Source organism: Somniosus microcephalus, chromosome 13 (assembly GCF_052327205.1).
Source record: "Somniosus microcephalus isolate GS21.2 chromosome 13, FLI_Smic_1.0, whole genome shotgun sequence".
In the NCBI taxonomy this organism is placed as follows: Eukaryota; Metazoa; Chordata; class Chondrichthyes; order Squaliformes; family Somniosidae; genus Somniosus; species Somniosus microcephalus.
This window is the reverse complement of record NC_140999.1, coordinates 5,942,797-5,968,920: the sequence shown is the minus strand read 5'-3', so window position 1 is coordinate 5,968,920 and position 26,124 is coordinate 5,942,797. Positions and strand designations below refer to the sequence as shown.

The following is a 26,124-nucleotide window of genomic DNA, read 5'->3' as shown; positions in this document are numbered from 1 at the left end:
TAGTGCCATAACGCAGTAAAACATCCCAAGGCGCTGCACAGGAGTGTTATAAGAAGACACCGAACCATATAAGGAGATATTAGGGCAGGTGGCCAAAAGCTTGGTCAAAGAGGTAGGTTCTAAGGAGCGTCTTCAAGGAGGAGAGAGAGGTGGAGAGGTTTAGGGAGGGAATTCCAGAGCTTAAGGCCCAGGCAGCTGAGGGCACGGCCGCCAATCTTCTTCTTCTTAGGCAGTCCCTCGGAACCGAGGATGACTTGCTTCCACATTAAAAATGAGTTCTCAGGTGACTGATGAGTCCAATGCGGGACCTACAGTTTCTGTCACAGGTGGGGCAGACGGTGGATGAAGGGGCGGGTGGGTGGGGTGCTTGGGTTGACGTGCGCTCCTTCCGCTGCTTGCGCTTGTCTTCCGCTTGCTCCCGGCGAAGAGACTCGAGGTGTTCGCCGCCTTCCCGGATGCTTCTCCTCCACTTTGTGCGATCTTGGGCCAGGGATTCCCAGGTGTCGGTGGGGATGTTACACTTTTTCAAGGAGGCTTTGAGGGTGTCCTTGAAGCATTTCCTCTGCCCACCTGGGGCTCTCTTGCCGTGCCGGAGCTCCGAGTAGAGCGCTTGTTTTGGGAGTCTCGTATCGGGCATGCGGACAATGTGACCCGTCCATCGGAGCTGATTGAGCGTGGTCAGAGCTTCGATGCTGGGGATGTTGGCCTGAACGAGAACACTGACGTTGGTGCACCTATCCTGCCAATGAATTTGCAGGATCTTGCGGAGGCAGCATTGGTGGTACCTCTGCAGTGCTTTGAGGTAGCTGCTGTACATGGTCCATGTCTCTGAGGCATACAGCAGGGCGGGTATCACTGCTGCTCTGTAGACCATGAGCTTAGTGCCAGGTTTGAGGTCCTGGTCTTCAAACACTCTCTTCCTCAGGCGACCGAAGGCTGCACTGGCATACTGAAGGCGGCCACGACCAGCAGGACCATGATGTTAATCTGGAGATATTCCTCCGTACGGCCCAACGGCTGAATCTCACTTACAATAAGGAGAAATGTATGTTTAACACCTCGCGCCTTGCCATCCTCGGCTGCGTAGTAGAGTATTTGCACTCATCCGGGACCTTGCAGGCGGTGTTTTACCACATAGCGTCTGTGGCCTTGATCAAAGATGGCCGCCCCCACGACTCACATGAGGCACTGCTGGCGTCTGTGGCTTTCCCCCTGCAGGCGTTTGTGAAGTGGCCTTTTTTTTTGCATCCGGAGCAGGTCGCGTTCCTTGCAGGGCAGCGCGCCCTTTGATGTCTCGCCTGGCCACAGAAATAGCAGCTGGTGGCCCAATCGCGGGGCTCCGCTGCCGCAGCAGGTCCCGAGGGTGGCGGTCCCGATCGATTCCGGGACACCGACGCCGTAGTAGGTCCCAGGGGCGGCGGTGCGAGGGGTATTGCGGCTGAAGTCGGGCCCGAGTCCCAGGGTCGCACAGCACTGTACCCGGAGTACGCCTCGAGGTCCCGATGGGCCACTTCCAGGGAGCGAGCGAGGGCTGCAGCTGCTTTCAAGCCGAGGTCCCTTGATTCGAGCAGTCTTTGCCGTGAGTAGTCGGACCGAAGGCCTTTCACGAAGGCATCACGGATATTTCCTTCAGCATGTTGTGCAGCCGATACAGCTTTAAAGTCACAGTCCCTGCCGAGTGTTTGTAGCGCCCGTAAAAATTCATCTACAGACTCTCCTGGCTGTTGCGAGCGGGATCTTAGGAGATGTCTGGCATACATTGAATTTACTGGGCTCCGGTACTGCTCTTTTAGCAGGTCGAGGGCCTCCTCGTATGTAGCACTTCAAAAGCATGTATGTAGTCCTCGCAGGACTGAAACAGAGTCTATTTAAACAGTGCACTACAGCAAACAGTCTACAGAGTCTATTTAAAAAGAGTTATCAGGAACTACAGGTAACAGAACTCATGAAAAAGAAAGACTTGCATTTTTATAGCACCTTTCGTGACCTCAGGACGTCCCAAAGCACTTTACAGCCAATGAAGTACTTTTGAAGTGCAGTCAATGTTGCAATGTATAAAACGCGGCAGCCAATTTGCACACAGCAAGCTCCCACAAACAGCAATGCGATAATGTTATGTTGATTGAGGGATAAATATTGGCCGATAACTCCCCTGCTCTTCTTCGAAAGAATGCCGTGGGATCTTTTATGCCCACCCGAGAGAACAGACAGGACCTCGGTTTAACGTCTCATCCGAAAGACGGCCCCTCCGGCAGTGCAGCACTCTCTCAGTACTATACCGGGAGTGTCAGCCTGGATTTTTGTGCTCAGGCGACGTAAGAAAATACTTTTTTACGCAGCGAGTGGTGAGGACCTGGAACTCGCTGCCGACGGAAGTGGTGGAAGCGGAGACACTCAATGTTTTCAAGGGGAGACTGGATAGGCACTTGAGGGAAATAAACTTGCAGGGCTACGGGGATAGAGCGGGGGAATGGGACTGACTGGATTGCTCTACAGAGAGCCGGCATGGACTTGATGGGCCGAATGGTCTCCTTCTGTGCCTTTATGACTCGATGGCCTAGAAATTCGGTGGCGCCCCATTTGGGGCGCCAAGCTCGCCTGGGCACCGGAATTACCGCTCCGGGCGGAGCCGCTTGCGCCAGCCCGATATTCAGTTTCAGTGCCCCTAATGGAAGCGGGTCGCAGCTCGAGGCACCCCGCATCCCTCTTGGGGCGCTGCAACTGAATATCGCAGCGCAACGTGCCGCAGCGCCACACGCTGCGGCACAGCACGCTGCAGTACTGCAGGCCTTCCTCCCCTTCTTAAAGGGGAGGGGGCCTGCACCAGCACAATCAGTGAGCGCGAGTGCCGGCAAAAGAGCCCGGCACCGAGAAGAAGTGCCGGGCTATTGGGACACAGCCGGCACTGCCCGGTGGGGGGGTTGCTCAGGAGGCCGGGGACGGCGGCGCGAGGAGGTGCTGGCAGGCGGCCAGCAAAACAAATGGCCGCCCCGCACCTCCCCTTTAATTAGCGCCACTACCGCCGCAGGTAGGCCCCCCTGAACCGGTCGCGCGTTACAGTGGGGGGCGCGATCAAATATTGCGATCGGGGTAGTGGCGGGGCGCTGCGCACACCGATGACGTCATCAGTGGCGGCGCAGCGCTGCAGGCTAACGCCGCCATTAGCGCCCCGCTAAATTTCGCGGGAGGCGTGGCCAGTGGCGCTAAACCCACGAAGTGCCCTCTTTGGGTGCTAACTGGTGGCGCGGCCCACCGAATTTCTAGGCCTATGACTCTATGATTCTGTGATTCTAAGTCTCTGCAGTGGGACTGGAACTCACAAAATGACCGAAACTACAGCAAAGTTCTCCCAACAACCGCAGGGTGGTTTCGCCAGCAACATGCAGTGAGTGGAGGATAGTCACAGAACACAAGTTATTTCCGTAAAGTCAATCCCAGTCACTCACAGCGGTGTGGTCTTCAGGCGTGATTGACGGGAGAATTACCCAATCATCTCCATTCCGGCCAGGACCGGTGGTGCCCAGAGACACGCCCACGTTGCTACCACCTCCAGCCTGTTTCCCAAACTGCTGTCAGTTTCTGCTATTTAACCATAAATGATATAAAGTTGAAGTATTGTCTTTAAATAAGGACAGAATGTATCACTTCAAAATGAAAACTGACTTGAATCTGCAGGCCTGGCTCCAATTAACACCTCTCGTCCAACCTTTCCCGAGGACTACACTAGGTCTCCGCAGTGCCAGCCGTGGCTCAGTGGGCAGCACTCTCACCTCTGAGCAAGACGGTCGTGGGTTCAGAGTCCCACTCCAGAGATTTGAGCACCAAATCTAGGCTGACACTCCAGCGCCAGTACTGAGGGAGGGGCCGTCTTTCGGATGAGACGTTAAACCGAGGCTCCGTCTGCCCCTCTCAGAGTGGACGTAAAAGATCCCCGCGGCCACTATTTCGAAGAAGAGCAGCAGGGGGAGTTCTCCCCCGTGTTCTGGGGCCAATATTTATCCCTCAACCAACATCATTAAAATATAATGATCCGGTCATTATCACATTGCTGTTTGTGGGATCTTGCTGTGCGCAAATTGGCTGCCGCGTTTCCCACATTACAACAGTGACCACACTTCAAAAAGTACCTCATTGGCTGTAAAGTGCTTTGGGACGTCCTGAGGTTGTGAAAGGCGCTACCGAAATGCAAGTCTTTCTTTCACTCGCCATGTGCCGCCCCACAGGAGGTTGACTTAATCATATAAAAAAGGAAGAAAAATTGGCTTGGCAATGGATAGCAGAAGGTGATAAAAGGAGAGATCTCTTGCTGAGGTGAAGGCGGGGGTGGTGACTAGCAGAGCTTCACAGGGAGCTATTCCTGGCGTTTAAAGTATTCATAAAACTCCCACTCACAAGATGCATAGAAAAGGAGATCGCTGCCCTGAAAACCTGGCACAGTAACAATACTGTGGCTGGCATGCAACACAAACGGGCAACAAACACTAATTGAACCAATTATTAAAGCCTGGAATATGCCAGCCTATGATTTTCTGCATTGCGAGTCACTCTTGAAGTAAACTTATACACTGGAGCACGCCGGAGAGGGACAGGTGACTTTGGACCTTCCCAAAGTTCTCTGGTGGCGGCGGGGGGAGGGGGGGGGGGGGTTTCCTCGCCTTGTGCCTGGGTCTGTTCGTGTGTCAGCTGTGGCTCAGTGGGCAGCACTCTCTCGCCTCTGAGCCACAAAGGTTGTGGGTTCGTAGTCCCCACTCCAGGGACTTGAGCACCTAATCCAGGCTGACACTCCCAGTGCAGTGCTGAGGGAGTCCATACCCAGACTCCAAGAGGACCCCCCCCCCGGACCACCAGAGATCAGCGGGGTACATATCAGGACCACTACAAAGACCACCACCACACCAACCGAGACCAGAGAGGATCCCCATGCACAGCAACAATACCAGACCTGCACCACTCCTGTCCCACAGGGGAACAGGACCGCTCCCAGCCAGACAGAGGGAGAGATGCACAGGACGTACGCAATACCTCAGACAGAGACAATCCATTAAGAGACAATAAGCAGATGTGCAGCAGCATCTACTTCCGCCTTATGGATCAAGGACTAATTAATAGAAAGAACTGTAACCAAATAGTATTAACTTTTATAGACAACTGAGATGATCTTTTTTTTCCCACACTTAGACACGACAAACACGTACCACTCTTTAACCTATCATAGTAAAAGATCAAACTTAACATGAAATCCTTATATATTTCGACCTGGAATATCCAAGGTCTACGCTCTTCGGTGCTCGACGTGAAGAGTAGGACCCCAGAGTTCATAGATGAAACTAAAGACCTAGATATTATCATTTTACAGGAAACTTGGTATAAAGGAAAAGGACACACTGGCTGTCCCCAAGGGTACACTGAGCTAGTGGTCCCTTCCAATAAATTACCAAGAGTAACCCAAGGCAGAGACTCCGGAGGCATACTGATCTGGTTTAAAACAGAACTTAAGAATTACATCAAATTTATAAAAAAGGACGAAAAACACATGGCTCAAAATTGAGAGGGAGATTATCTCTAACACCCAAGATGTTTACATTTGCGCACTTTATATCCCCCCAATGGATTCCCCGTACTTTAAAGAGGACACCTTCTCCAACATAGAGGGGGAAATTATCCAATACCAGGCCCAGGGGAACGTGTTGATCTGTGGGGACCTCAATTCAAGAACGGGCGAAGAACCAGACTTCACCAATAATCAGGGAAACAATTACGTATTCGGGAATAACCACTTCGATATCCCTTCCCTTCCATACAGGCATAACTGCGACAAGCAGACAAATACCAACGGAAAACAGCTCCTACAGCTATGTCGAAGCCTGGGTCTGTACATTGTCAATGGTAGGTTCATAGGAGACCTCCTAGGAAGATCGACCTATTGCTCACCTCTTGGCTGCAGCACAGTAGACTATATGATTACAGATTTGGACCCATCCTCTTTCAGAGCATTCACAGTCAAACCACAAACAACACTGTCAGATCACAGTCAAATTACTATGTATCTCAAAAAGACAGAAACAAACAACATAGAAACACAACCCAGTAAACTGTACAACACCAAAAAATCGTACAGATGGGCCAAAAACGACACGGAAAAATACCAGAAAACAATTAGCAATGCATCAACTCAAGCTCTCTTGGACACCTTTCTGGATAACATATACACTCACAATAAAGAAGGCGTAAACCGGGCAGTAAATAACCTAAACAATATTTTTGATAATTTGGCAACAAGTGCAAACTTGAAAGCTCGCAAGAACAAACCCAAAACAAAAAACTATGAAAAATGGTTTGACCCAGATTGCCATAACATGAGGAAAAAACTTAGAAAAATATCAAACCAAAAACACAGACATCCAGAAAACGAGGAATTACGCCTTACTTATTGTCAGACACTAACACAATACAGAAACACACTCAGAACCAAAAAAGAGCAATGTATTAAGAATACACTCAGCTCCATGGAGGAATCCATTGATTCCAATTGTTTCTGTGACAACTTGAATACACTACACAAAAAACAACACGACGAATTGGCCATTCAAAATGGGGACACATGGGAAAACCACTTTGAAAAATTATACCAGAAAAACACACTAAGGCCAGAGCAACACCAAATATGCAAAAAACTGGAAATGCTAGAAATGGCCATAAAAGATAACCAAAACCCGCTAGACTCCATAATAACAGAAAAAGAACTTTTTGAAAAACTCAAGGACCTGCGACCAGGAAAAGCTTGCGGGACAGACGGCATACTAAACGAGATGATTAAACACACAGACGACAAAATGAAACTGGCTATCCTAAAACTCTTCAACTTGGTTCTGAGTGTTGGTTACTTCCCTGATATCTGGAACAAAGGACTCATAACGCCCATATACAAAAGTGGGGACAAAGTCGACCCAAATAACTATCGAGGCATCTGTGTAAACAGTAACCTGGGGAAGGTATTCTGTAGCATCATAAACAAAAGACTTATAAACTTCCTTGAGGAGCAAAATGTCTTGAGTAAAAGCCAAATTGGATTCCTGCCAAACTATAGAACATCAGATCATATCTTCACCCTACAGACCCTAATTGACAAACACGTTCACCATAACAAAAGCAAAATCTACGCATGTTTTATAGATTTCCAGAAGGCTTTCGACTCCATCTGGCATGACGGTTTATTCCTGAAACTTATCGAAAGCGGGGTAGGGGGAAAAACATATGATGTAATTAAATCAATGTATACAAACAACAAATGTGCAGTTAAAATTGGAGACAAACAAACAAAATACTTCCCACAGGGGCGGGGGGTGATGCAGGGCTCGCCAATCTCACCGACACTCTTTAATATTTACATAAATGAATTGGCAAACCTACTTGAACAATCTACAGCACCCGGCCTCACCCTATATGAATCCAAGGTTAAATTCCTCCTCTATGCAGACGACCTGGTTCTGCTGTCACCATCTAAGGAGGGTCTACAGCAGAACCTGGATCTGCTGGAGTCGTACTGCCAGACTTGGGCCCTGACAATAAATCCCCAAAAAACCAAAGTCCTTGTGTTCCAGCAAAGATCCAGACATCAGGGACCCAAAATAAATTTCACACTAGGAACAACCAAAATTGAACAAACCACTAACTACACATACTTGGGCTTAAAAATCAGTTCTACGGGAAACTTCAAACTGGCTGTGAATGAACTGAAAGAGAAAGCAAGAAGGGCTTTCTATGCCATTAAAAAATCAATCCAAATAGAAATCCCAATTAGCATTTGGCTAAAAATTTTCAAATCAGTAATTGAACCAATTGCACTCTATGGCAGTGAGGTATGGGGACCGCTAACACAACAAGAATTTGCAAAATGGGACAAACACCCAATTGAGATCCTACATGCAGAATTCTGTAAAAGTATCCTCCGGATTCAAAGGAAAACAGTAAACAATGCATGCAGGGCAGAACTAGGCCAATATCCATTAATAATCACTATCCAAAAAAGAGCCACCAAATTTTGGAATCACCTACAAATGAGCAACCCCCAATGCTATCACTACGACGCCCTGAAATGCCAAGAGCTGACCATAAAGAAGAATACCCTCAGTCAACTAGTCCTGGGACTCAGTGAGGTAACTACTAACACTACTAACAATAACCAGCCCCAGGACAGTGACAGCGTAACACAAAGAATTCGACCCAACACAATCGTCGCTAAGCAAAAGGAAAAATATCTGACATATTGGGCAGAAACAACAAAAACCCAAAGCAAACTCAATTGCTACTTGGCCCTAAACAGACAATACAACATAGCTGATTACCTGACCATGGTAAAGGATAACAAACTGAGAAAAATCCTGACAATGTACAGACTTAGTGAACATAGCCTGGCGATCGAAAAAGGTAGACACAGGCAGACCCGGCTACCAAGAGAGGACAGGATATGCTCTCACTGCAGTCAGGGAATGGTGGAGACAGAGATACACTTCCTCACAGCTTGTAGAAAATATCAGGGCATAAGGGAGAATTTCTACCCAAAATTTACAAAAATATGCCCGGAATTCAGAAAATTGAATGACGACCAAAAACTCGCATACCTACTAGGGGAAGAGAGAAGTTGCATAACACTAGCGGCACACTATGTTACAGCTTGCCATAAACAGAGGGACAACCACTAAAGATAAGATAAGAGTATATATAAATTATATGAAAGTATATTTATACACTCAGGGATATATCTGTTTATACACTGTATGGATAGATCTGTATTTTTGTGAACAAACATGAATGTTTTCCGATGCTTTGGCAACATAAGATGTAACTTGTCATGCCAATAAAGCGATTTGAATTGAATTGAAATTGAGTGCTGCATTGTCGGAGGTGCCGTCTTTCGGATGAGACGTTAAACCGAGGCCCCGTCTGCTCTTTCAGGTGGACGTAAAAGAGCCATGGTGCTATTTTGAAGAAGAGCAGGGGGAGTTATCCCCGGTGTCCTGGCCAATATTTATCCCTCAATCAACATAACAAGAACAGATGATCAGGTCATTATCACATTGCTGTTTGTGGGAGCTTGCTGTGCACAAATTATCTGCCACGTTTCCCATATTACAACAGTGACCGCACTTCACAAAGTACTTCATTGGCTGTAAAGCAATTTGGGACGTCCGGTGGTCGTGAAATGCGCTATAGAAATGCAAGTCCTTCTTTTTTTTCTGTGGTAGACTAACTGATAGAGACTGATTGCTGTGATTAGTCAACAACTATTGTTGTGTCGTGCGACTACCAGGCTGGGAGAAGGTGAGCCAGTTGGACCTTAGTCTTTTTTCGTCTAGCAATTCCAATGTTCTAAACACTAATCGTACAAGCAGACGCCTTCAAGCATGTCAATGGGGTTTGCCATAAACAACAACAACTTGTATTTATATAGCGTCTTTAACAAAGTAAAACATCCCACGGCGCTTCAAAGGAGCGATTATCAAACAACATTTCACACTGAGCCACATAAGGTGATATTAGGACAGATGACCAAAATCCTGGTCAAAGAGGGAGGTTTTAAGGAGTGTCTTAAAGAAGGAGAGAGAGGCGGAGAGGTTTAGGGAGGGAATTCCAGAACTTAGGGCCTCGGCAGCTGAAGGCACGGCCGCCAATGGTGGGGCGATTAAAATCGGGGCTGCGCAAGAGGCCAGAATTGGAAGAGGGCAGAGAGCTCGGAGGGTTGTAGGGCTGGAGGAGATTACAGAGATAAACAGTTTGAAGCAGTGTTACAAAACCACTCGGGGGCAAATTGCAGATAGTGGAGGGAGTGGATGTGGTGTCGATCAAGCGGACTGGATAGTGTCGAGCCTCTCGAGTGTTGTTGGAGTTGCACCCATCCAGGTGTGACAAGAGAAGCCTGGTTAATGTTTCTGGCCCAGCTTGTTCTTCAGAACCTTGTTATTTTTACTGTAATCAGACACTTCCCTACCTCCCTGTCCCGAGCACGTCAATGGCAAAATCTTCAGCCAGGAATTTCCTCGGACCTGCTTCAGTGCAGTAAGTTCTTTGGACATAAGGAAGCAGGGTTTCTGACGCACTCGCGGTGAGGTTACAGCGTAGGAGTGGGAGCAGATCCAAGGACCACCCCGGCCCTCGTCTTCCAACTCCATGGTCTCGCTGCACCATCCCCTCATCACCCCACCCCAACCCCCAACCCCAACCCCATCTCCAACCCCAGCCCCCAACCCCCAGCCCCACCCCCCACCCCCCAACCCCAACCCCACCCCCAACCCCACCCCCAACCCCAACCCCAACCCCACCCCCAACCCCCAACCCCACCCCCAACCCCCAACCCCACCCCCAACCCCCAACCCCACCCCCAACCCCAACCCCACCCCCAACACCCAACCCCAACCCCACTCCCAACCCCCAACCCCAACCCCAACCCCACCCCCACCCCCCAACCCCCACCCCCAACCCCACCCCCCAACCCCAACCCCACCCCAACCCCCAACCCCAACCCCAACCCCACCCTCCAACCCCACCCCCACCCCCCAACCCCAACCCCACCCCCAACCCCCAACCCCAAACCCAACCCCACCCCAACCCTACCCCCAACCCCCAACCCCAACCCCACCCCCAACCCCCAACCCCAACCCCAACCCCCAACCCCAACCCCAACCCCACCCTCCAACCCCACCCCCAACCCCAACCCCAACCCCACCCCCCAACCCCACCCCCACCCCCCAACCCCACCCCCACCCCCCAACCCCAACCCCACCCCCAACCCCCACCCCACCCCCAACCCCAACCCCAACCCCACCCCCCAACCCCACTCCCAACCCCCAACCCCAACCCCAACCCCACCCCCCAACCCCACCCCCCAACCCCAACCCCAACCCCAACCCCAACCCCACCCCCCAACCCCAACCCCAACCCCACCCCCAACCCCACCCCCCAACCCCCACCCCCAACCCCACCCCCAACCCCCAACCCCAACCCCAACCCCACCCTCCAACCCCACCCCCAACCCCAACCCCAACCCCACCCCCAACCCCAACCCCACCCCCAAACCCAACCCCACCCCCCAACCCCACCCCCCAACCCCACCCCCAACCCCAACCCCCAACCCCACCCCCAACCCCAACCCCACCCCCAACCCCACCCCCACCCCCCAACCCCACCCCCAACCCCAACCCCACCCCCCAACCCCACCCCCAACCCCACCCCCAACCCCAACCCCACCCCCCAACCCCAACCCCACCCCCAACCCCAACCCCACCCCCCAACCCCACCCCCAACCCCAACCCCACCCCCAACCCCAACCCCAACCCCCAACCCCAACCCCAACCCCACCCCCCAACCCCACCCCCAACCCCAACCCCACCCCCAACCCCACCCCCCAACCCCACCCCCAACCCCACCCCCAACCCCAACCCCCAACCCCAACCCCACCCCCAACCCCACCCCCAACCCCACCCCCAACTCCACCCCCAACCCCAACCCCAACCCCACCCCCAACCCCACCCCCAACCCCAACCCCACCCCCAACCCCACCCCCAACCCTAACCCCACCCCCAACCCCACCCCCACCCCCCAACCCCACCCCCACCCCCAACCCCCAACCCCACCCCCCAACCCCACCCCCCAACCCCACCCCCACCCCCCAACCCCAAACCCAACCCCACCCCCCAACCCCACCCCCAACCCCACCCCCAACCCCACCCCCAACCCCAACCCCACCCCCCAACCCCAACCCCAACCCCACCCCCACCCCCCAACCCCAAACCCAACCCCAACCCCAACACCACCCCCAACCCCCAACCCCAACCCCACCCCCAACCCCCAACCCAACCATGTCCTGGAAATTAAACTTCAATTCCTGGAGACTCCAGGGCAATCCTGGCGTGTTGGCAACCCCTACTCCCCTCCCCTATGGGTGGTCCAGTCTTCAGCCTCCGTGCTCCTAGACTTTGGGATTCTCTCCCTAATCCTTCCCCTTCACCTCTCTCCCCATCCTCAAAAAAAACCCTTCCTCAAAACCTATCTCCTCCTCAGGTTTTTCAGTTGCCTTGCCAAAACTTCTCTGGCTAAAGGATCAATGTAAATAATAATTGTTAATCATCCTCCCTAGAACTCACTTTACAGTCTCAACATTTGTCATTTGAAGTTCTACGCCTCTGTACAGTTATTTTTATCCTTTGCCTTAATTACAAAATCAATCCTAACTGAGCAGTGATTAATCAAACCTTCCCTCTACAACCTACAGACGCTTAAAACTTAAGATAAGCTCAGGTCTTCTCTTCCATTCTTTTCAACTTATTGGTGTCCTGCACTGTGGGTCTTGGCCCTTCACCTGAGTTTCTCAGTTTCTGCCTGTCCACGTGTTGTACACACGCCAACCTGCATGTTATCCTGTGTGCAGCAACTCACCAAGACTTCTATGGCAGCACCTCCCAAACCCGCGACCTCTTCCACCTAGAAGGACAAGGGCAGCAGGCACATGGGAACACCACCACCTCCAAGTTCTCCTCCAAGTCACACACCATCCTGACTTGGAAATATATCGGCCGTTCCTTCATCGTCGCTGGGTCAAAATCCTGGAACTCCCTCCCGGACAGCACTGTGGGAGCACCTTCACCACACGGACTGCAGCGGTTCAAGAAGGCGGCTCACCACCACCTTCTCAAGGGCAATTAGGGATGGGCAATAAATGCCGGCCTTGCCAGCAATGCCCACACCCCGTGAATGAATAAAATAAGTAAAACACTCCAGCCTGCGTGTTATTTTCCCAATGCCTATGAAACCCTCATCTGTGTCTTTGTCACCTCCAGGCTTCAATTACCCCACCACTCTCCCTCCCCGACCTCTCGAGCTGTACCCTACATGAACTGCAACTTGTCCAGAACACGGCTGCCCACATCCCACTCCCCATCCTTCCCCCTGTCCTCACCAACCTCCAGTGACCCCTTCCATTCCCAACACATTAAATCCAAAGTTCTTGTCTTTGTCTATAAGTCCCTCTGTGGCCTCACTGCTCCCTACTTCTGCACCCTCCTCCAACTCTACATGGCAGTTCCTACCTGCTACTCTTTTGACTCGTGGGTCCTTTGCATCGCTGCCCTCCCTCTGTCGTCTGTTGTACTGGCCCCACACTCTGGAACTCTCTCCCTAAACCCCCTCCACCTTGCCACTTCTCTCCCCTCCTTCAAAAGCCTCCACAATACATGACATAATAAAACTCACTACGCACTTGGTTCGAGTATAAAGCAAGGCTTTAATCAGCTTGTTTCAGAACATGGAGGTCTAGTTATCTTTCACTAGTTCCTGTTTACAAAATGTCCTGGGCAAGCTGGGCCCAAGCCCGAGGATTTATACTCCTTGGACGGCGCCACCAACTGGCCGTCCAGTGTTATTTCATGAGTCTTTCTTCATGGATCATAAGATTCATAACAACACCCGTCTCCCTGATCCTGCCTTTGATCTTCTCCCCTAATTCCCCTTCCACATCTGCTTGGTACCTGTTTCTCACTTGTTTCAAAATGCTTTATTGCGGTAAAGGTGCGATATAAATGATGTAGTTGCCCTGCATGTGACACAATGCAGCCTAGGTATTATCCTGTATGATGCACATCAGCTGGGATAGACCGAGATGGGCCACTTGGCCTGTGCAGAGTCACAGGTGCAAACCCATGTTCTTATAATCCGTAGAGTCGCATGATTGGTGCATCAATGCATTGTACTAACGAACCAACTCTGCTGCTGGGACAGAAAGAGAGAATGAAAGAGAAAGAGAGAAAGAAAGAGAGAAAGAGAGAAAGAAAGTGTTGTGTATGTGCCTTTAAGAGAAGAACTGATTCTATACTGCAGTACCGGCAGTGACCACCCCTATATATAAAGCCATAGCAGGCTTCTGTATTTCAGTCTTGAATTACTCCCTGTTCAGTAAATACCTGTTTTATTGTTCTCCTGCAGTCTGAGTATTATTGATCCTCAGACACTACACTGGCGACGGGCAGGTTTGAACTCACCTGCAGTACTGCATCACCTCACGGGGATCTTTTCCCTGAAGAGAAGCTTCTTGGAGGTCGAAGTCAGAACGGCGGGCGTCGACCGCGGGCAACCGCCCAGGGATCCATCAGAGAGTTGCAGGGGAGGCTGTGGAGAGCTGGGCCTGGCTCCCCAGTCGAGGTGTTCCAGCAAGTCGTGCTGGTAGCAGGTAGTGTGCTGACCCTTCCGGACTGCGGCGGGCTCGGGCTCGATCGAGCAGCTCTGCAAAGGGGCCGTGCAGCGTCGTCGGGAGGAAAAGAGAGAGAGAGAGGGTGGAGCGCACAGGGCGCGGTCGGTGCTCAAGAACAGGGCAGCGTGCAGAGGATAGAACGCGGGGAAGGAAAAGTGAGACGCGTCGAAGCCGCGGGTCGCCGCCATTACCCTGTAAAACGCTAGGAGCAGCGTGGCAGCAAGGGGAAGAAGGAAAAGCGCGGGAGGCGCCATTTTATTCCATTGGGGAAGAAGGAAAAGCGCGGGAGGCGCCATTTTAATTCATTGGTGAAGAAGAAAAAGCGCGGGAGGCGCCATTTTAAATCACCCAAGATGCCGAAAAGTGGCAGTATCACTGCTTTCGACAACGAGGTAGAAGACTGGACCACGTATGTGGAAAGAATTGAAGTGTACTGCGAGGCAAATGAGGTGGCCGATGGAAAGAAGGCGTCGGTATTCTTAAATTTGATGGGCGCGAGAACGTATGGCCTATTGCGGAATTTAATTACCCCAGCTAAACCAATGGAGAAAAATTTTGAGGAGATTGTTAATATCTTACAGGAACACCTAAACCCTACACCGCTGCTGATAGCAGAAAGATTCAAGTTCCATAAAAGAAACCAGCACAAAGATGAGAGCAATGCTGACTATCTTACGGAACTACGCAAGTTATCGAAGCACTGCCAGTTCGGAGCAGGACTGGCAGACACCTTGTGGGATAAGTTTGTCTGCGGGCTCCAGAGTGAAGGAACCCAGAAACGACTACTTTCGGAAAAGGACCTGACGCTAGAACAGGCTTTCAGCGTGGCAGTATCCTACGAAGCAGCAGCATGGGGAGCTGCGGAAATACAACAGAAACCACAGGAATACAGCGCTAACGAAATGGCGTATGGAGCAGAAAAGTGCTATCGCTGCGGCAGAACAACCCATGATCAGAAGGACTGCTGGGTTAAGGACAAAGTATGCAGGCAATGTGGGAAAATGGGACACATAGCAAGAGTCTGCAGGTCGGGAAAGAAAACCAACACTACAAGAACTACTAAGGAAAAGTACAAGAAAGTAAAGAAATTAACAGACAGTAGTTCGGAAGATCAGGAGAGTGATAAGGACTCCGGGAGCAGGAGACTAAGTTGTCTAAAGTTACACAACGTGATCGCAAAGGAGAATCACCGAACCATTTGGGTCACCCTCATGATAGCAGGGTCCCCAGTAAAGATGGAATTGGACACAGGATCAGCCCTAACTGTTATGAATCGACGAGACTATGAGCGGCTATTCTCACACATACCCTTGAAGGACACGTTCATTGTATTGAAGACATATACGGGGCAAAAAGTCTACCCCAGAGGAAAAATAAGGGTGCCAGTTGAATACAACAGCAAGGAAACACAGAAACTCTATCTATATATACTACCAGATGGAGGGCCACCATTATTGGGATGTGGATCCGAAAAATACAATTGGATTGGCATTCCATTCAGGCGCTAACTGTGACTGATAAAAAGGATGATGACGTCACACCTGGACGACTGTCAAAAATTCTAACTGACGCGAAAGAGGTGTTCCAACAAGGACTTGGGACTCTAAAAGGAGTAACGGCAATGATAAAAATCGAAGATAACGCAAACCCAAAATTTTTTAAGGCCAGACCGGTACCTTATGCGATCCGCCCAGCTGTCGAAGCAGAGCTGGAGAGTCTGGAATGTTCAGGTGTACTGTCCAAGGTAGACTGGAGCGAGTGGGCTACACCCATCGTCCCTGTGATGAAAAAGTAATTGAGCCGCACGCCTGGGGAACCAAAGAAGGTTCGCATCTGTGGGGACTTTAAGGTAACAGTGAACCCGGTCCTTCACACCATACAATATCCACTTCCGCGGATTGAAGATATTTTCGCCTCGCTATCTGGAGGGAAACGCTTCACTAAGATTGATCTGGCCCAGGCGTATCTGCAAATGGAGGTAGAAGAAGCATCAAAAAAATACCTCACAATCAACACCCATAAAGGTCTCTACCAATACAACCAGCTGGTATTCGGGGTAGCATCAGCTCCGGCTATTTGGCAGAGGGCAATGGAACAAGTCCTGCAAGGGATCCCAGGGACCCAGTGTTATTTGGACGACATCCTGGTCACGGGCGAAAATGACAGTGAACACCTTGCCAACCTGGAGCAGGTGCTCACGAGATTACAGGAATATGGGCTACGAGCCAACCGCCCCAAATGCGAGTTCTTCAGGAGACAAATCTCGTATTGTGGCCACATGATTGATGAGGAAGGGTTGCATAAGTCGCCGGACAAGATTGAGGCTGTAGTCAAGGCTCCAGCACCGGAAAATGTGTCGCAACTGAATTCGTTCCTCGGGTTGGTGAACTACTACCATAAGTTCTTGCCGAATTTATCTACAATTCTGCACCCACTGAACGCCCTGCTGCAAACTGGAGTAACATGGAAATGGAGTGATGAGTGTAAGTGTGCCTTTCAGAAATGTAAATGCCTAATCACTTCAAAAGAAGTATTGGCCCACTACAATCCAACACTACCGATTCGGTTAGCATGTGATGCGTCTCCCTACGGCATCGGAGCGGTGCTGTCATACAAATTCCTTGACGGTTCAGAGAGGCCAACAGCCTTTGCGTCGCGCTCGTTAACCTCAGCCGAGCGTAACTACGCCCAGATTGACAGGGAGGCCCTCAGCCTGGTGTGGGGGGTGAAGAAGTTCAATCAAATCTACATGGGCAGAAATTCACCCTACTGACTGATCATCAGCCCCTGGTCTCCATTTTTAACCCAAAGAAGGGCGTTCCGGTGATGATGGCGCAACGGCTGCAAAGATGGTCACTTTTTCTAGGGGCACATCAGTACGACATAGAGTACAAGGGTACGAAACAGCATGGAAACACTGATGGGCTGTCGCGCCTACCGTTGCCTACGGTAGAGGAAGCACCTGCAGTGGACCCTGTTGAGATATTCCATGTGACCATAGTCAAATGTCTACCTGTTACAAACTCAAGTATAGAGAAGGAAACCCGAAATGACCCGACACTCTCTCGGGTCTATGATTTGATGGTGACGGGATGGCCAGCACATGGCGACTCACTGTTGCCAGCATTCTCGCCAAGGAGAGAACAGCTGTCAGTGTGCCGGGGGACCTTGATGTGTGGATCCCAAGTGGTAATTCCACCCAAGTTGAGAGATAGAGTGCTCAATGAGCTTCATGAGGGTCATCTGGGAGGGGTAAAAATGAAGAGCCTAGCCAGGGCATTTGTGTGGTGGCCGGGAATCGATAAAGAAATCGAGGATATGACCAAGAGATGCACAGGATGCCAGAAGGTCCAAAACGCTCCACCACAAGCCCCGCTACATCCATGGGCATGGCCCTCATCTCCATGGCAACGGGTACACATTGATTTTGCTGGTCCATTTATGGACTCAATGTTCCTAATCGCTGTGGACGCCCATTCGAAATGGCCAGATGTCATCAAAATGTCCTCCACCACCACGGAGAAAACTATTGCAGTCCTACGGACCATCTTCGCCAGGAATGGCTTGCCAGAACAGATTTGCTCCGACAATGGGCCACAGTTTGTGTCAGAGGATTTCCGGAGGTTTCTGAGGAATAATGGGGTGAAGCATTACACATCTGCCCCATATCATCCAGCCACAAATGGATTGGCTGAGAGCTTTGTTCAGACCTTTAAAAAGGCCATAAAGGCAATGCATAATGACGACATACCACTACAACACAAGGTGGATAATTTCTTGTTTGCTTACTGGAATGCGACACATGCAGTCACCAACCAAGCTCCAGCCATAATGTTCTTCAACCGAAGGCTAAGATGTCGCCTGGATTTGCTCAAACCAAACATAAGACGAGATGTTGAGGATAAGCAATTCCAGCACATAAATGAGAAGCCAACCAGGAGCTTCAAGATAGGGCAACCAGTCTTGGCCCGCGACTACCGAACAGAAAAATGGCAGCCAGGAACGATATGCACACAGCAGGGACCACTAATGTACACAGTGGACGTTGGAGAGAGCATCGTGAGACGCCATGCTGACCAGATTCTAGAGTCACAGGAACAAGCCAAACCCATACCACGAGCATGTGCACCTGGTAATCAACCCGAAGTACAGATTGCGTCTACCTCAGAAGCAGTGGTATTGGAAGCTGACGAACCAACCAATGACAATGAGCCAGAATCAACTCCGCCGCAAGAACAGGATACTCGAGAAAGGCGCTATCCAGTCAGGATCAGGAAGCCTCCTCAAAGACTGAACTTATAAATGATTATTTCAGTTGATGTATATATTACTGAGAAAATTGTAATTGTAATTAGTTATTATTTAGTTGTTAAATGAATGTTATGTACTGTTTATCTAAAAGGGGAGGAATTGTTGTGTATGTGCCTTTAAGAGAAGAACTGATTCTATACTGCAGATTCTATACCTGTTTTATTGTTCTCCTGCAGTCTGAGTATTATTGATCCTCGGACACTACAGAAAGAATGAGAGAGAGAGAGAAAGAAAGATAAAGAAAGAGAGAAAGAATGAAAGAAAGAATGAAAGAATGAAAGAGAGAGAGAAAGAAAGAGAGAAAGAAAGAGAGAGAAAGAGAGAAAGAAAGAGATAAAGAAAGAAAGAGAGAAAGAAAAAGAATGAAAGAAAGAGAGAGAGAAAGAATGAAAGAATGAAAGAATGAAAGAGAGAAAGAAAGAAAGAGCCAATGAAGTACTTTTGAAGTTGTAACGTAGGAAACAGCAATGTGATAATGAGCAAACAATCTGTTTTTAAGTAATGTTGTTTGAGGGATAAATATTGGCCAGGACACCGGGGAAAACTGCCCTGCTGTTCTTTGAATAATGCCGTGGGATCTTTTACATCCACCTGAGAGAGCAGACGGGGCCTCGGTTTAACAGATCATCCGAAAGACGGCACCTCCGACAGTGCAGCACTCCCTCAGTACTGGGACCGGGAGTGTCAGCCTGGATCATGTGCTCAAGTCTTTGGCGTGGGACTTGAACCCACAGCCCGCGGATTCTAGAGGCGAGAGAGAGTGCTGCCCACTGAGCCATGGTTGCCACGGTAAGAGGGCTCAGCAACAGGGAGATTATTGTGTTCTCACTGCTTCCTCCTACTTGTGTATTCCACAGTAAAGAAGAGGCAAAGGAAATGGAGAAGGAACTCTACGAGGAATACCGATTTGGACAGCAGCAACTGATAGAGATCGCTGGCCACAGCTGTGCCATGGCAATAGCAAAGGTAGGCAACTCACGGTCACCCTCTTTCAATCCTTCCGACCTCCCCGTCACGCCGCCGGGAGGGGGCTCAGCCTGACTCGCGACAGGATGCACGAAGGGCATGTCGCGTCACGTCATGTTACGTCACGTCGCAACCTCTAATCACGCTGCTCCTCGCTCTGCCGCGAGAAGCCTTGGGCACGCTGGCTCGCAGCAGACGGGGAAGAGGCAGCAGGTCGGTGCGGCCGTGGCCTCAGGTACCCACTGGTGCTCAAAGTATCGCGGCAGCCAGCTGCAAAAAGATGCTCAGCTTCGGCTCCAGATCACGGAAACACGGGGAGATCCACTGAGTCCACTTTTTGGCTGAGCTTTTGAAGAAAAGTGGAAATTTTATTTTTTTAAATTTCATTTCAATGAGCCCAAACAAATAGCTTGCAAGTTGCAGCAGGGAAGTTAGCATGCATTCCCCAGGTAACATTTTTAACACAATTTGTTTGAACAGAGTTGGAAACGGCTCCACTGGTTTTCAAATGGATAATACTGGTGTATATTCATGTCGATATAGTATATTGCTATCGATACAGCACTGATGTGTATTCTCACACTGAGATCATAGAATCATAGAAATTTACGGCACAGAAGGAGGCCATTTGGCTCATCGGGGGCGATTTTGCCAATGGGGGCGCGCTGGGGGCGGGACTGCTGCTTATTGGGTCGTTGTCACGCCTCCATCGACTTGTGGCCAACCCACGCTATTTTCCCTTGATTGACCTCGTTAAGCCTGCCCAGCAGGTTTAGCAGGCCAATTAAGGGGAAGCCGGTTACAGAGAACGTCAGCGTATGACATTTCATCTGTCAGAAATTTTTGACAGATAAGTTGTCATCGTTTGACAGCTCTGTGAAGCTGTCAAACACCGACATTCTCTGTAGTTTGATGAGTTCTTGTATTTAAGACTCATCAAACTTCTTTCTTTAGCAGAAATTAGATGGTTGTTACATCGGAGAATGGAGCAGCCATCTGTCATCTCTGCCGGTGAGATGCCGGAGTCTCCGCATCCCCAACTGTTGAATCCTGCAGGGAGAAACAAAGGTAAGGAAACATTTTGGGCTGGATTTTCATTCAGGTGCGGATTGGTGTCGTGTAATCCGCATTTCGTGTTATCCACACGAATCTAAATGGATGTGGGAGATTGATGCAATTTTAACTTAATTGTTCAATTGATTTCCAATGTGCGGGAACCCTCAGCAAATGAGTTTCTCCTGACTGAAAGTTGCCTCCGATGATGTAATCATTGCTGCTGCATTTAAGGTCTACAGCAAGCCTTGCTTCTTCTGCAGACTGCCAAGCTTTTTGACTGTGGAGTGAGAGGGGCCTGGAGGCACCATGAGCAGCGGGAGACCCAGATCAGCTCCTCGTTTTGACGAGGTGGCCTTGCAGGGGGTTGCAGCCAACAGGGAGGTGCTCTTCCCTTCCACAGGGAGGAAGAGGCCTCCCAAGCAGACCAAGGCAGTGTGGATGCAGGTGGCTGAGGAGGTCAACTCCTTGGGAGTCACCTGCAGAACCTGGATTCAGTGCCGCAAGAGATTTCATGACCTTCTCCGCACTGGAAAAGTGAGTATGATTTTCCCATCATCCTCAATCTGATCCCCATTGCCTTTCCTCACCAGCACTCAGCTTCAGCAATCTCTTCCTCCACATCCCACTTGACACTGACATCCATGCATGATAAACTACATCCTAGGGTACTTAAGGAGGTGGCCCTGGAGATAGCAGATGCTCTAAGGATCATCTTCCGGAACTCCATTGACTCGGGAACAGTACCCGTGGATTGGAGGGTAGCTAATGTTACCCCAATATTTAAAAAGGGGGGTAGAGAGAAAGCAGGGAATTATAGACCAGTAAGCCTTACATCGGTTGTGGGCAAAATGCTAGAGTCCATTATTAAGGATAAAATAGCGGAGCACTTGACAAATGGGGAAAGGATCGGACAGAGTCAACATGGATTTACAAAGGGTAAATCGTGTTTGACTAATCTGCTGGAATTTTTTGAGGAAGTAACTGGTAAAATAGATGGGGGAGAGCCAGTGGATGTGGTGTACCTTGACTTCCAGAAAGCCTTCGATAAGGTTCCACACAAAAGATTATCATGCAAAATTAAGGCTCATGGGATTGGGGGCAAAGTATTAACGTGGATAGAGAACTGGCTGGCGGATAGAAAACAGAGAGTTGGAATAAACGGCTCGTTTTCGGAGTGGCAGGCAGTGACCAGCGGGGTGCCGCAAGGATCTGTCCTGGGACCCCAGCTGTTCACAATATATATAAATGATCTGGATCAGGGAATTGGATGCAATATTTCCAAATTCGCTGACGACACTAAACTAGGAGGAGGGGTGGGCTCTGATGAGGATGTCAGGAGGCTACAGTGCGATTTGGACAGGTTGGGGGAATGGGCGGATACGTGGCAGATGCACTATAATGTGGATAAATGCGAGGTTATCCACTTTGGGGGTAAAAACAGGAGGGTGGATTATTATCTAAATGGCAATAGATTGGGAGATGGGGAAGTGCAGAGGGACCTGGGTGTTCTTGTGCACCAGTCACTGAAGGAGAGCATGCAGGTGCAACAGGCGATTAAGAAGGCAAATGGTATGTTGGCCTTCATATCAAGGGGGTTCGAGTATAGGAATAGGGATACCTTACTACAGCTGTACAAGGTGCTGGTGAGACCGCATCTGGAGTATTGTGTACAGTTTTGGTCGCCCCATCTGCGGAAGGATGTTCTTGCCATGGAAAGAGTGCAGCGGCGATTCACCAGGCTGATACCTGGAATGGCGGGAATGACCTACGAGGAGAGATTGAATAGTTTGGGCTTGTACTCACTGGAGTTTAGAAGATTGAGAGGGGATCTCATCGAAACATATAAAATTATGGCAGGCCTGGACAGGCTGAATTCAGAGAGAATGTTTCCAATGGCAGGGGAGCACAGAACCAGGGGCCACAGTCTAAAAATAGCGGGCAAATCATTTAAAACAGAGATGAGGAAGAATTTCTTCACTCAAAGAGTGGTGAGCCTGTGGAATTCCCTGCCACAGAGGGCTGTGAAGGCTAATTCAATAAATATTTTCAAGAGAGAATTGGATATATTTCTGAAGGCTAAGGGGATTAAGGGTTACGGAGAAAAGGCGGGGACGGGGTACTGAACTGGTAAGATCAGCTATGATCTCAGACGAAGATCAGCCATGATCTCATTGAATGGCGGAGCAGGCTCGAAGGGCCGAATGGCCTACTCCTGTTCCTATCTCTATGTTTCTATGTTTCTATGTTTACCCATTCCCTTTCTCTCTATGGTCACATTCACATAACTATTCGACTATGCAGCCCTCACACTCCCTATCACTCTGATGCTTTGCAAACAACTGACAACACACAGGGCGGGCCCTTGGTCTTGCCACCTCACTCCATCTTTGTCTCCTTCTAAGTATCGATGGTATGGAATCTCTACACTCACTCCTTCATTCTCACTTTGTTGCAGCATTGCGCAGATGTCACTCACTACCTCTCGTGAAAGTCGGAGCTACCTTTGGCACTGCTGCTCAGACATGTTGAGGTAGCTGACCCTGTGTCTGTAGACCCTGTTTGGGGGGTATCTCCCGCGCCGACGGGCTTCCAAGCGCTGGCCCCTTCTGGCCTGTGCAGCTTCAGGTGGGTGAGCAGCAGCCTGGTGCTCCTGCTCCTGTTGCTGCTGCTGTTGTTCCTGGTTCTGCTGGTGCCGCGGCTGGTGCTCGAGCTCATCTAACGCCCAGAAGGGAGGGATATAAATGGTTCCCATGCTTCTGGTATATGCCTCAGTTGAGGAAGCGCTCAGTGAAGGTGGCGAGAGGGATTTCCCAGGAGGTCACACTGGAGATGGGTGTCAGGCTCCAAACTTCCACAGCTGTGGTTATGCCTTCTAAAAGTTCCCCCAGACCTGAGACAACAAAGTCCTGCCACCTGCAAATGATGGCTGATCAAATCTCCTCTTTAACGGTTGACCTGCAGTCAATAGTAAGCAAGCCAATAGTGCTCCCGCCAGGTTTCACCATCGTGTTTCCCACCAGGTGTGTTTCACGTGGGAAAAGAGTTAAATTCGCAAGGGCCTTTCAAAATAGGATTATAGAGGCTATTTAGTGCTTGTTAAGGGCCTTAACGACCTATCCCGCCTGTTGGAGGCGGGACAGAGTCGGGACCATTAGACACGACTGAGTTAAAGTTGCTCGGAGTCGGGAACCAGGCGGGGGGGGGGGGTCCCGACCGCCAGTTTTCGCAATTTTAACCCCCCACATGCCTCCAATCACGCCTCCACGGCCCATTGAAAATCCTGGCCTTTCTATCACTCTTCACTCACCTCACATACTTACCTCTCCACACTTGCACCCATCACCTACCTCCACAGTGCACTTTTGCACCCCGCAGACCCCCGCAGACCCACTGCTCGCCTCGGTGACCCTGGCGGGGTTTCCCAACGTCAGGAAGCCCGCGCCTCTGTTGGAAGAATGGGGATAATCCTCCTGACTGCCTGTTAACTGGCAGTTAAGTGGCTGTAATTGTATTGATTTCTTTGTGGGTTCAATGACGAGACATTTATGAAAGAGAATGAGTTTTAATCTAAAGTCTGTTCAACTCTTTATAACAGCTTTACAGGAGACACGATGCTAGTAATCCATCTAGAATGAAACTGAAACCAAACTAAACTGCCTTGCTTGTCTCGGTCACATGCCCTCTGCTGGTCAGGCACAAGCAATCAATACATGCAAACATGCTGGTAAGACATGATAATCAAACAGGCAAATACCATCTCTATTTGCTGATATCATTACATCTCCTTTTCTTAAAACAAAAGTATTTTACTTTTAACTAACAACATGTTTTCTTTGTATTAATCTGCATTTTAACTGTAACACTTAATGAACTTACATTATCATTATCATGATCAAGGTTTTTTAACCTTGCTTTGTGTGTTCACATGAAATATGTCAATACACTAGAACTTGAAGAAAGAATAAGATAACATTACTTCCTTCTATAACAATAGTCCTTAAATTTGCTCAATGAGTCTCTCAGGAGGCTTCACGTGTCTTGAGGATTTTCTGATTGATTGTCCTTGAATCTGAGTTGTTGCCTCAGATGATGTGTTCTCAGCTGTGTGATCAGGTTGTTCAACAGTATCAGTCTCTTGACCTGCTGTGTCTGGTCCCATGAGAAGATCTCGATGATTTCTTCTCAGAACAGCACCCTCATCTGTCTGAATGGTGTATGATCTTGGTTGAACTTCACTCAGGACAGTTCCCTTCTGAGTCCATGTGTTTGTTTTGTCTTTGAACCTTACTTGGTCACCAGTGTGGAGTTCAGGTAGGTTTTGTGTTCCTCTGTCATAGTAGTACTTTTGCTTTTCTTTCTGTTGTTCTTTGAGCTTCCTCACTTTCTCCCCCTCTTTTGTTTTCAGGAGGTTCTCCGGGATGGGTAGGTTTGACCTTAGCCGACGTCCCATCAGGAGTTGGGCTGGTGACTTACCACACTCGAGCGGCGTTGTGCGGTATACAAGCATGCTCTAGTAAAAGTCAGTTCCACTGTCTTTTGCCTTGTACATCAGCCTTTTCACTGTCTGGACCGATTTTTCCACTAGTCCATTGGACTGTGGATAGTGAGGACTTGACGTTGTGTGGACAAAGTCCCACTCTTTGGCAAAGTGTCGGAAACTTGCATTGTAAAACTGAGGTCCGTTGTCTGTGAAGACCTCGCTTGCCACGCCATGTCTGGAGAATATGGCTTTCATACATGTTATCACAGCATCTGCAGTGGTGGTGTACAGTCTACAAACCTCTGGATACAGGGAGTAATAGTCTGTGACTACAAGATAGTCCTTCCCTTGACATACAAATAGGTCAGCGCCTACCTTCTGGTAAGGTCTGTCTGGTGCTGGGTGTGGCTTTAGTGGTTCTACCGGATTGCTTGCTCGATATTTCAGGCATATTGTGCAGTTTGACACCTCATTTGTCACATCTTGGTTGATTCATGGCCAGTACATCACCTCTCGTGCTCTTTTCTTACACTTTTCGATTCCCAGATGTCCTCCATGGATCTTTTTTAACATCTCTTTTCTCAGACTCTTTGGGATAACTATTTTACTTCCTTTGTAGATGATGTCTTCGACCACTGATAGTTCCGCCCTGCAGTTCCAGTACTCTGCCATGTCAGGTGAGCAGTCTTGCTTCATGTTGGGCCATCCATCCAAGATGCTTTTCCTCAGTCGTCTCATTGTTTCATCTTTGTTTGTCTCAGTCTTTATGAGCTCCATTTTTGCATCTGCTATGGGCAGTGCACTTATGATCATGTCCACGTAGACGTTCACTTTTTCATCCATTGTGGTGTTTGCGGGCTCACTTGGGTCAACAGCTCTGGACAACGTGTCTGCTGTATACATAAGCTTACCCGGTGTGTACGCAACATTCAGTGTATAGCGTTGCAGCCTGATCATCATTCTTTGTATTCTAAGCGGACAGCTATTTAGTGGCTTTTGGAACAATGCAATCAAGGGCTTATGGTCAGTCTCTACACTGATTGCTTGTCCTGCCACAAACTGGTGAAATCTT

At 49.6% G+C, this 26,124-nt stretch overlaps 1 protein-coding gene across 1 annotated transcript in view; it reads left to right on the top strand.

Moving 5' to 3' along the window:
- yjefn3 (YjeF N-terminal domain containing 3) overlaps window positions 1-26,124 on the top strand; it is a 210,265-nt gene that overhangs the window by 103,079 nt on the left and 81,062 nt on the right. Inside the window, exon 2 of the mRNA XM_086004401.1 lies at window positions 19,408-19,516. Coding sequence (XP_085860527.1) covers window positions 19,408-19,516 — 109 coding nt within the window. The remainder of the gene's footprint in view (window positions 1-19,407; window positions 19,517-26,124) is intronic.